Raw genomic sequence first — 12569 nt, forward strand, 5'->3', positions numbered from 1 at the left:
CTGAGGTAACGTTTCCTCCCTCTCATGAACTGAACGCTCTTTTTGAAAAGGCTTGGGAAAATCCTGACAAGAAGGTACAGGTTCCCAAAAGAATTCCGGTAGCATATCCGTTCCCCTCTGGGGACAGGGAAAAGTGGGAGTCAACCCTCACGGTGGAGAAAGTTCTCTTGCGTCTGTCCAAAAAGGTAGCGCTTCCGTCTCCTGACACGGCAGCCCTAAAGGATCCTGCGGATCGTAAGCAGGAAAATACACTAACATCCATTTATGTCACTACAGGGTCGCTACTCAGGCCTGCCGTTGCTTCGGCATGGGTGAGTAGCGCTATTGAAAAGTGGGCAGATAACTTGTCATCTGAAATAGATACCCTGGACAGGGATAGCGTGCTTTTGGGTCATATCAGGGACGCTGCAGCATATTTAAAAGAAGCTGCAAGGGATATTGGCCTTTTGGGATCAAGGGCCAATGCCATGGCAGTCTCGGCTAGGAGGGCATTGTGGATTCATCAATGGAATGCTGATGCTGACTCTAAGAAGACTATGGAGTCTCTACCGTTTAACGGTAGTGTCTTGTTTGGTGACGGCCTGACTGACCTGGTATCTACGGCTACCGCGGGTAAGTCATAATTTTTACCTCATGTTTCTGCACAACAAAAGAAAACGCCCCACTATCAGATGCAGTCCTTTCGGCCCAATAAATACAAAAAAGGACGAGGGTCCTCCTTTCTTGCTACGAGAGGAAGGGGAAAAAGGTCACAGGCTGTAGCAAGTTCCCAAGAACAGAAGTCCTCTCCGGCTTCTACCAAATCCACCGCATGACGCTGGGGCTCCTCTGAGGGAGTCCGCACCGGTGGGGGCACGTCTCAAACTCTTCAGTCAGGTCTGGGCTCACTTGGCCCTGGATCCTTGGATATTAGAAATAGTAACCCAACGGTACAAATTAGAGTTTCAAGACGTGCCCCCTCACAGATTTTTCAAATCGGCCTTGCCAGCTTCTCTTCCAGAAAGGGAGGTAGTATGTGCTGCAATACTAAAGCTGTGTTAAAATCAAGTCTTTGTCACGGTACCCCCGTAACAACAGGGGGAAGGCTTTTATTCGAGCCTGTTCGTGGTCCCGAAGCCGAATGGCTCAGTCAGACCGATTCTGAACCTAAAATCCCTCAATTTCTATCTAAAAAAATTCAAATTCAAGATGGAATCTCTCCGAGCAGTGATCTCCAGTCTGGAGGAGGGGGATTTTATGGTGTTGGTCGACATAAAAGGATGCCTACTTACACGTCCCCATTTATCCTCCACATCAGGCTTACCTGTACAGGATTGTCATTACCAATTTCAGATGTTGCCGTTTGGTCTGTCCACGGCTCAAGAGAATTTTCACCAAGGTTAAGGCGGAAATTATGGTTCTCCTGCGCAAGCAAGGAGTCACAATTATCCTGTACTTGGACGATCTCCTCATAAAGGCGAGATCCAAGGAGCAATTGCTGAAAAACGTTGCGCTCTCACTGACGATTCTGCAACAACATGGTTGGCTCCTAAACTTGCCAAAATCACAGCTGGTTCCGACAACGCGGCTATCGTTCCTGGGAATGATTCTGGATACAGAATTACAAAGAGTTTTTCTTCCAGAGGAAAAAGCTCTGGAAATACAGAACATGGTGAAACAGATTCTGAAACAGGCAAGAGTGTTGATTCTTCAATGCACTCAGTTGCTGGGGAAGATGGTGGCGGCCTACGAGGCCATCCAGTTTGGCAGGTTCCATGCCAGAGTGTTTCAGTGGGACCTGTTGGACAAGTGGTCCGGGTCTCACCTGGACATGCACCGGAAAATAATCCTATCTTCCAGGACCAGAATCTCCCTTCTGTGGTGGCTGCACGGTTCTCACCTCCTGGAGGGACGTAGGTTCGGGATTCAGGATTGGATCCTAGTGATCACAGATGCAAGTCTCCGAGGATGGGGAGCAGTCACACAGGGGAGAAATTTTCAGGGAAAATGGTCAAGCCAGGAAGCTTGTCTGCACATAAACATTCTGGAATTAAGGGCCATTTACAACGGCATTCTGCAAGCGGAACATCTTCTTCGCGGTCTCGCCGTCTTGATTCAGTCAGACAACATGACAGCAGTGGCATACATAAACCGCCAGGGTGGAACAAAGAGCAGAGCGGCGATGGCGGAGGCCACGAAAGTTCTTCGCTGGGCGGAGAGACATGCAAGCGCTCTGTCCGCAGTCTTCATTCCAGGAGTGGACAACTGGGAAGCAGACTTCCTCAGCAGACACGATCTCCATCCAGGAGAGTGGGGTCTTCATCAAGAGGTCTTTGCAGAAGTGACAAGTCGTTGGGGAATTCCTCAAATAGACATGATGGCGTCTCGCCTCAACAAGAAGCTTCCGAGATATTGTTCCAGGTCGAGGGACCCTCAAGCAACAGCGGTGGACGCCCTAGTGACACCGTGGGTGTTTCCGTCGGTCTATGTGTTCCCTCCACTTCCACTCATTACAAAGGTGATAAAGATTACAAGAAGAACAAGGGTTCAGGCGATACTCAATTGTTCCAGACTGGCCAAAAAGGGCCTGATATCCAGATCTTCAGGAGTTGCTCATAGAAGATCCCTGGCTTCTTCCTCTACGGGAGGACCTGTTACAACAAGGACCGTGCGTTTTTCAAGACTTACCGCGGCTGCGTTTGACGGCATGGCGGTTGAACTCCAAATCCTAGCCCGAAAGGGTATTCCCAGTGAAGTCATTCCCACACTTCTTCAGGCTAGAAAAGAAGTAATGGCAAAGCATTACCACCGTATTTGGAGGAAATATGCATCTTGGTGTGACTCCAAGAAGGCTCCTACGGAGGATTTTCAGCTGGTGCGTTTGCTCCATTTTTTGCAAGCAGGTGTGGATGCGGGCCTAAAGTTGGGCTCCACTAAAGTACAAATTTCAGCCTTATCAATCTTCTTTCAGAAAGAATTGGCCTCCCTTCCAGAAGTTCAGACCTTCGTGAAAGGCGTGCTGCACATCCAACCTCCATTTGTGCCCCCTGTGGCACCGTGGGATCTTAATGTGGTATTGCAGTTCATGCAATCTCACTGGTTTGAACCTTTACGTAAGGTTGAGTTAAAATTCCTTACTTGGAAAGTAGTCATGTTGTTGGCCTTGGCATCCGCAAGGCGGGTATCTGAACTGGCAGCTTTGTCTCACAAAAGCCCCTATTTAATCTTCCATGCTGATAGAGCGGAGTTGAGAACTCATCAGCAATTTCTGCCAAAAGTAGTTCCATCATTTCACGTGAACCGGCCTATTGTGGTGCCAGTGGCTACTGACGCCTTGGAGGAATCGAAGTCTCTCGATGTGGTCAGAGCTTTGAAAATCTATGTCGCCAGAACGGCTCAGATTAGGAAAACAGAGGCTCTGTTTGTCCTGTGGGCTCCCAACAAGATTGGGGCTCCTGCTTCCAAGCAGACTATTGCGCGCTGGATCTGTAATACGATTCAGCAGGCTCATTCTACGGCAGGATTGCCGTTACCGAAATCAGTGAAGGCCCATTCTACCAGAAAGGTGGGCTCATCCTGGGCGGCTGCCCGAGGGGTCTCGGCATTACAGCTTTGCCGAGCTGCTACTTGGTCGGGATCAAACACCTTTGCGAAGTTTTACAAGTTTGATACCCTGGCTGAGGAGGACCTCTTGTTTGGTCAATCGGTGCTGCAGAGTCATCCGCACTCTCCCGCCCGTTCTAGAGCTTTGGTATAAACCCCATAGTTCTTGAAGCATCCCCAGCATACTCTAGGACGTATGAGAAAATAGGATTTTAATACCTACTGGTAAATCCTTTTCTCTTAATCCGTAGAGGATGCTGGGCGCCCGTCCCAATGCGTACTGTATCTGCAGTTATTGGTTATAGTTACACACATGTGAGTTAAGTTCAGTCAGTCTGTGACTGATGTTGGTCATGCCGTTGCATGCGTTGTTGTTGAATGCCATGTTGTACGGCGTGTTTGAGGTGTGAGCTGGTATGTATCTCACCTTAGTTTTAAAATAATTAAATAAATCCTTTTCCTCTAAATGTCCGTCTCCCTGGGCACGGTTCCTATAACTGGAGTCTGGAGGAGGGGCATAGAGGGAGGAGCCAGTTCACACCCCTTTTAAAGTCTTAAAGTGCCCATGTCTCCTGCGGATCCCGTCCATACCCCATGGTTCTTGAAGCATCCCCAGCATCCTCTACGGACTAAGAGAAAAGGATTTACCGGTAGGTATTAAAATCCTATTATTATCTGGGCTAATGAATTTGCAAAGATAGGGTCATGGGGATGCTTTGGTGATTAAGCAATCCATCGCAACACTTAGAGTAGAGTAAGTGACAGCACAGTTATTCATAGACACCACAACTCTCACCTTGGGGTAAGTGAGTCCAAAAAGCACCCAGCCTCCAAGGAGAAGTGTGACTATACCCGTGACAAGGAGATTGGTTATGGAGGAGTCAGGAAGGACAATTCTGGCCTCTTCATTATCGGCCTCCGTCTTTACACGTCCTTCCGTGTCACCCTGAGGGAACCCGTCTTGATTCTGCGAAGACAGAAACTGTAGGTGACAGAAGGTGAGTGCACGGCAAGCCTCTTACAGCACTGGATATATCTTGTCTAGACACTATATTGTCTTTTCACTGCCGTCTTATTTGCATACAGCTATCTTAATGCTGCCAGCACAAAGTCTATAATTTATATTCATATGAAGGAACATCTTCATTTCCTGCATTACTGTAATCCCATCTGCTAAATGTAACATCCGCCGAGTTCCTGAGGTGCAGGAATATTGTCCGAGTCTTTTTTTTTTAAAATGCGGCAATCATTTACACGGCAAAACCAATCTGGTTTTGCTTTGTAAAGGATTTCTGCTGTAAAAAATAATAATAAATAACTAAAAGGGGGTACACACTAGGCAATTTATGCCTAAAAAATTAACGATAATGACATTTATGTCGTTATCGTTTATTTTTAGCCTGAAATTGTCCAGTGTGTATGGGGGTATTATTGATGAACGATGCGCGCTCCACACGCCGTTCAGCGATCACCAATATTAATCTGACATGCCGCTCAACCCGTCAATGTCGGGCTGAGCTGCATATCCCGGAATGCCGGCGGGGACGTCACTGATAGTTATCGTTGACCGATAACGTTCAGTGTGTACGCGCTATATACGGAACGCTATATAGTCGTTCACCTCCGGCATTTAAACATCGGCTAGTGTGTACCCGCCTTTAAACTTGCTAAATTACAAGATGGAAGAGAATGACCTTTGCCCTTTATGGCAATTTAACGATCTGGAACAGTGATAATCTTGAAAGCCACCTTTGCTCGCATTCCACTATCCGGGTCTATACCTCTACTTCTCTACTCACTGTTCCTTACTTTTTAACAATTGCAGATTATTGCCATATAAAAAACACATTGCATGACCTATAAACCCCCTTTTAAGCAGTAGCAAATGTAAAATTTGTAGTGTGTAATGTTCTTCTTTTTTAAAAGAATATATAATCCTTTGTAATAACATTGCAGAATGATTTTTAACATTCTGGTTTTGAAACAAATGGCGGGGGGGGGGGGTCTAAACTTGGAGAGAGGCAAAGCGGAGAGAGAAATAAAGTATCAATCAGCTCCTGTCATGTTACAAGCTGTGTTTGTAAAGTGACAGAAGTTGATTGGCTGGTACTTCATTTCTCACATTTTGAAGCACCTCCCCCATAATGTGAAGCTGCCCGCGGTGCCGCACCAATATTCAGCATCCCGCTGTACTAGTAGCTAGTGACATAATTGAGGTATTAAGCATACAGTGCCTCGTGTCTCGAGAATGTCATAAGTGCCAACTGAATGATTGAGCAGTTCATACTGGTTACTTTCACCTCCACAGATTGCCAATAGTTTAATATTCCTAATATAGCAGACAGTATTGGGCACTTTTACGAAATCACTGTCACTCCCACCAACACACACAGTTCTTACATCATCAAAGAGGGTCCTAGGTGTTGGACCTCGAATGATGGACTCTGTATCCCTTCGCAGGGTCTCGGGAAATGCTCTCAGCATGGTGGTGTGGACGATGTGAGGCACCTCATGGTGACCTTATGGAGACAAACAGAAGATTATGTTAGTACACTAGAATGATCAGCAGCATTAGTACAGCAATTCAGATATACTGAAGAGAGCAGGAAGATGTTGGATGTCAATGCAGAGACGGTTAGACACACATTCCGATACCATTGCAGATATTGAGTAACTGGCCCTAGATTGCAGCCTGAAGAGGACCATGATGATTAATAATAGTCTTAGCAAAACAGCCAGGATCATTGTCCTGCATATCGGCAAATACCGTTGTAATATACTGCAATTGCATTGTCCATGTGATCTTCTTCTGACTAGGGCTGGAACATCGATAGGAAACATTGGTAGTACTGATGTTTGTAATATCGGTCAAAAATGATTGTTTAGTCCTAAGCACAGATAGTTTCTGATGTTAGCCAATGACTATGCTAAAAGCTATGAGTTCAGCTCCACCTTCCCGCCTCTTACCAATCAGCAGCCACTGATCTGCAGACACCACGCTGCCTTGTGGGTACTTGACGTCGGTGCTTGGTGTAACATCAAACTCTGTGGACTCCTTCAACGTGACATCCTGAGTGGTGGGCCCCTCTATCCGGGCCAATGTGATTCCACGTGGCTAGAGGAGATCACACAATGAAGGACATGAGTGACTTACACTGTGTACTTTCTACGTCTTTATTTAATAAGTTACCAGGAATGCAGAATCTACTTAATATGTAAACATTTTACCTCTCAAAAACATTACAGTTGCTTTCATGTCTATATGATCCCATTAAATGTATTCAGTGTTCTAAGACCACATGACTGATGTGTAATCAATACGTTCTTCCTAGGAGATGTCATACCATGTGCTATTTAGTCATAACATGTGCTTTAATATACTGCGCTGCGACACCCTTTACCTGTAATTGTAGGACATTAAATGTCACTGTGATAATAATCAGTGCTGTGAGATGGCTAGATACCGGCAAACGGATTGAGGAATGCAATATTCTAATTATAGCCTAGGCATACAATAGTCATTGTAGCTTTGTTTCACAATCCTAGTGAACCTTTCTGCTTCTCACCACAATAGAGACTCCCTCGTGAATCAGGGAAGAGGAGGCGTAGAATCCGTTGGTGTGCTTCCCCACATACAGAGACGGCCTGTGTTAAAGCAAAGGAAACATGTGGAATTGTTCTATTTATTTGTGCACTACCCTACGTGAGCTAGTCGTGTGCGATGCTGCACACTGCTGCATTTAGGGTAAGATGAGCAAAGTGGGCCTCAGTGTTGGGAGCAAGTCAAGCTGGAATGTGCAATTGTACACCTAATAATCCATGTGACACTAAAGGTGAATACATTATAAAGTACAGACATATTTAGTGTTGGGAGGAAAGTATGTCCACATTCAACTAGAACTGCAGTAAAGTTGCCCTGTATGTGTGTGCTACACACAAAAATCTGGTGCAGTGATGGCCATCGATAGTTCTTAAAGCAGAAACCCATTGGTGATCGAGAGAACGATGGCTGAGTGCTGCGCAAGCACAGACCTACAACATCGGCCCGCCGCTGATGTTATTCAAAAACTGCTACCATCGCCAAAGGTGCTGTATCGGTGCCCTACAACCGATGGCAAACACTGGTCACAGACCACTGGTGGTTGCAAAACCATCAATGGCCATCCCATAGGCTGGAGAGACAGTGGGGGGAGGGGTGGCATGAGGCTGGAGAGACACAGGGTGGGACGGCATGAGTCGGAGACCGCATGAGGCTGGAAAACACAGAGGTTGGGTGGCTAGAGGGTAGAGAGGCAGAGGGGCTGGGATGGCATGTGACTGGAGAGACACTGGGTTGGTAGCATGAGGGTGGACACAGGGAGTTGGGCGGCATGAGGCTGGAGAGACACAAGGGGTGGGGTGTATAAGGCTGGAGACACACAAGGGGAGGGTGGTGGCATGAGGCGTAGGAGAACATTGAGGGATGAGGCTGGAGAGACACAAGGGGTGGGGTGTATAAGGCTGGAGAGACACAGGGAAGCGGCACAAGGCTGGAGAGACACAGGGGGAGGGTGGTGGCATGAGGCTGAGGAGAACATTGAGGGATGAGGCTGGAGAGACACACACGGGATGTACCTAAACTGCAACCACAATAGCTAGCTACCCTGTGAATGACAGGTATAAAACACTAGTACAAACAATTGCAAGTTGAGTCTGCTTCCCTATACTCCAAAGTTAATTGAGATTATGTTTTATAGTGAAGAAAGAATTTATCAGGAAGTGACTGCTCCCAGCACGGAACCACTACAGAAATTTGACACGCGCTCTGCTGAGAAGGTTCATCACAATTACATACTAATCTGAACTGTATTGTAGGCAGTTCTGTAAGAAGGTGCCTAATGGCCATTCCTGAAGAACAGGCTAGAGTGCACATCTAGCAGGTGAAGTGTACTCACAATAGGTGTGTCTTGGTAGTGCTTAGTTCCTGTACCGCCTGGTAGTTCCATTTGATCAGTCGGATGCCCTGAGAATTGAAGGTTAAGTAACGGAGGGTTTCCATTGCCACGTTAAGGTGCGGGATTCGCCTTAGGCTGTCTTGGTGCCACATAAACAGCCCAACGACGGGGGAACCATAATTCTGCATCCACAACACTTCTCCGCTACCCCGGTTGGCTGTGACCAGCATACCATCACCAGTGGAGGCAAAGTGAGCCATCTCTGAGCAGGAAACAGACCCAGATTTTCATTTCAATAAAAGTCACATATGACTAATTCCATACCAGACACTATTCTATATCCACCAATGTATTACATTTCCATGCTTATACCCACACAGGCCTTTCCAAAAACTTCTGCAATGGTACAATGTACCAATGAGTACAGAACCTGAAACCACTCATTTTTAATACTGCACTTGAAAATCAAACGTAGAATATGATTGGTCATTGTATTAGTATGGGCTAGTAACGGTCATGTGACTTATCACACATTTCAGAAATTTGTACTGCCTTTCACATATCATTACTAGATGTTAGTAGAGAGCGTCTTTCATATATTTTTATTGCTTGTGTGAAATCAAACGTTACCTGTATGGGTTAAGGATGTTGGAATGTGATATTTGTACCATGGTGGTCATTCTGAGTTGTTCGCTCGGTAATTTTCTTCGCATCGCAGCGATTTTCCGCTAACTGCGCATGCGCAATGTTCGCACTGCGACTGCGCCAAGTAAATTTGCTATGCAGTTAGGTATTTTACTCACGGCATTACGAGGTTTTTTCTTCATTCTGGTGATCGTAATGTGATTGACAGGAAGTGGGTGTTTCTGGGCGGAAACAGGCCGTTTTATGGGAGTGTTTGAAAAAACGCTACTGTTTCTGGGAAAAACGCGGGAGTGGCTGGAGAAACGGAGGAGTGTCTGGGCGAACGCTGGGTGTGTTTGTGACGTCAAACCAGGAACGACAAGCACTGAACTGATCTCACTGGCAGAGTAAGTCTCAAGCTACTCAGAAACTGCACAGAGAAGTCTTTTCGCAATATTGCTAATCTTTCGTTCGCAATTTTGATAAGCTAAGATTCACTCCCAGTAGGCGGCGGCTTAGCGTGTGCACTGCTGCTAAAAGCAGCTTGCGAGCGAACAACTCGGAATGAGGGCCCATGTACTGACTAACCACTTGCAATTCAAGACTAACGTGCTTTTGTTCTCTCATAAGCTGGAATGCTTGGAATATAGGCCCTCATTCCGAGTTGATCGCACAAAGCTGCTTTTTTGCAGCCCGTGCGATTAACTAGTCGCCGTGTATGGGGGAGGGATTTTTTGTATAGCAAGGCTGCGAACCCTTGTGCAGCCCTACTATGCAAAAAGATTTTTTGCAGTTTCTAAGTAGGTCCTAACATACTCACCGGCTGCGATGTCTTCAGCGTAACTGGTCCTGGAGTTGACGTCAGACACCCGCCCTGCAAACGCCTGGACACGCCTGCGTTGGACTCACCACTCCCAGAAAACGGTGAGTATCCGCCCCAGAACACCTTCCGCCTGTCAATCTTCTTGTGATCACCGCTGCGATCGCTTTCGTCGCTGTCCCCGTCGTTGGGCAATGACGCGCGTGCCCATTGTGGCCACCGCGTATGCGCAGTTTCGACCCGATCGCACGGCTACGAAGAAGTGCAGCGTGCGATCGGGTCGGAATGACCCCCATAACGCATTGTATTACGCTGTTATCCGCTGATGTTGCTAATTACTGTACATACAGAGGCTTTCTTACAACAGCATCCAGTGATGGGGAACCTCTGGCACTCCAGCTGTTGTTGAACTACATATCCCAGCATGCCCTGCTACAGTTTTGCCATGTGGCCATGCTAAAATTGTAGTAGGGCATTCTGGAATGTGTAGTTCAACAGCAGCTGGAGTGCCAAAAGTTCCCCATCGCTGGTAGGCAATGCTGTCCCCTATTGTTAATAACTAATAGAGCACTAATATATGTATAATATACATTTAAATACATTAAACGGTAGGTAAAAGAGCTTGCCATATGAACTAGGAGAGCTTTAGGTGAAGTCAGAGTCTGCAGCAGGTGGTAGGGCTCCCTAGATGTGACCTGACTGAACTGTAACTCTGAACCGATTTGAAGCGTACCTAAACGGAGTATATCTTTTGATACATCTTATTCTTTAATAAATCGCCGTCTGCTTCTACTTTACTTTATAATGTTAAGAACCCTTCTGGTTACAGTCGTCGTGGGCAATACACCACCATCAGTTTTCAGAAATGTTCTCCACTAGCTACAAAAGAATACTGCTAAATTCAAGAATAATCCGGTACCTTCCTCTGTATTAGTGACTGTAAAGGTGTGTACACACGCACCGATGCAGGCTAACGGCTGACACTGACTACATTGTGCCTGGAGGCATGTAGTCCGTATCGGCCCTGCATGCACACACTATATTTTCTTGTGATGCTGTTCCCGCAGGACCGCGCGTTTCGGCATCACAAGTGCATACACACAGTGCGATATGCACTATGTTTCCGTGCAATATGGACTATATAGTCCATATCGCATGGAAAATTGCACGGTGTGTATGGAGCTTTAGTGTTTTGTGCTTGTCCATCAGCCAAATAAATGGAAAAACCACAGGTGTGCTGGAACAGCACTCACAAACTGCAAACAAGGAAACATACGTCAAGGTGGTTGTTCGCCAACACATAAGCAGTGAAAAGTGTGGAGACGTGAGCCTGTGGAGAAGTAAGCCATGGCAACCAATCAGCTGCTCCGTACAATTGTATAGTAACGAAATTATAAATGTTACTTCACTGCTGATTGGTTGCCATGGGCAACTTCTCCACCGGATGACAAAAACTAAAGAAAAGAGAGCGCAAGCAGACTCCACCTTTCCACGACCTCCACCCGCTAAAGCTCCAATTCATCGTCTGGTTGAATCTGCCCGAGCAAAGCCACCTGCATTGGTTCCATCTGCAATACAGGGACCGTGGCTGCTAACTCATCTCCCCAGGCCAGCGGTGTTTCGGACATCTACAGCGCCGTTGGATGACCTTTGGAGGCGGCAAGCGGTCAGTGGTTTGACACGCTGTGGCAGGGAGAGAGTGTGAGATATAGCCTCCGGAGTCAGCGGCACCTGAGCACTTGTCAGTGCCGCCGGTGCATCAAGGAAGTGGTAAGCGGTATCATCCCGACACGCTGCTATACTAATTAGAACAGCAGATTGAACTGGTGCGGTATTTGGGGTTTAACAAATAGAGGCTCAACTTCACAAAAAACACAAAATAACAGTGCACTTGTTACACATCTATTTTCAATTACGGGACTGATCTGTGGATAATACATAAGACTTTCAGCGTTAACCATCAGCTGTCAATTCTTAGATGAATCAAAGGACATATTGGTTCTAATATAAAGATCACCATTATATCGGCTCATATTTATGATTTAATAGTGCACTGGTTTTATGGAAGTCTATGAAGTTTAGTGCGGATCCTATACTTATATTTATTGGCTACATTCTGTTACAATTAGGTATATGTATACCATTTGACTATGTGATGATTGTGTATATTTTATGATTAAAATTGTTCACTTTTAGTGGAGTCTGCTTGCGCTCTCTTTTCTTTAGTTTTTGTCTTCCATTGTTTAGGGATTGCTAATACCCTATTCCCCTGAGAGCAGCATTTCCACATAGGCTCTGGGAGGCGCCCTTCCCCTTTTTTATGTAGATTATCTCCACTGGATCACTTCTCCACACTTTTCACTGCTTCATCAATAGACCCCAGAAATACAACTGGAACCATCAACTTAAGGCTTTAGAAACACAAAGAAAACCAACTGCGCTGATAGGAAGAATCACAATATTACATTCACTAGAAAAACCAATAGCTGAGTATTTAATAAGAATATTTGATGATGACTGACCAATGATGTTTATGTATATGTATATATTATATATATATATATATATATATATATATATATATATATATATATATATATATAAATAAA

General features: G+C 45.8%; 1 protein-coding gene across 1 annotated transcript in view; it reads right to left on the minus strand.

Annotated features, from left to right (window-relative positions):
- Positions 1–12569, minus strand: part of ERN2 (endoplasmic reticulum to nucleus signaling 2) — a 60027-nt gene that overhangs the window by 16568 nt on the left and 30890 nt on the right. Inside the window, exons 8-12 of the mRNA XM_063934758.1 lie at positions 8517–8778; positions 7149–7227; positions 6550–6697; positions 5983–6101; positions 4379–4564 (exon numbers count right to left, since the gene is read on the minus strand). Coding sequence (XP_063790828.1) covers positions 4379–4564; positions 5983–6101; positions 6550–6697; positions 7149–7227; positions 8517–8778 — 794 coding nt within the window. The remainder of the gene's footprint in view (positions 1–4378; positions 4565–5982; positions 6102–6549; positions 6698–7148; positions 7228–8516; positions 8779–12569) is intronic.

The sequence above is a fragment of the Pseudophryne corroboree genome, chromosome 7, assembly GCF_028390025.1.
Source record: "Pseudophryne corroboree isolate aPseCor3 chromosome 7, aPseCor3.hap2, whole genome shotgun sequence".
NCBI lineage: Eukaryota > Metazoa > Chordata > Amphibia > Anura > Myobatrachidae > Pseudophryne > Pseudophryne corroboree.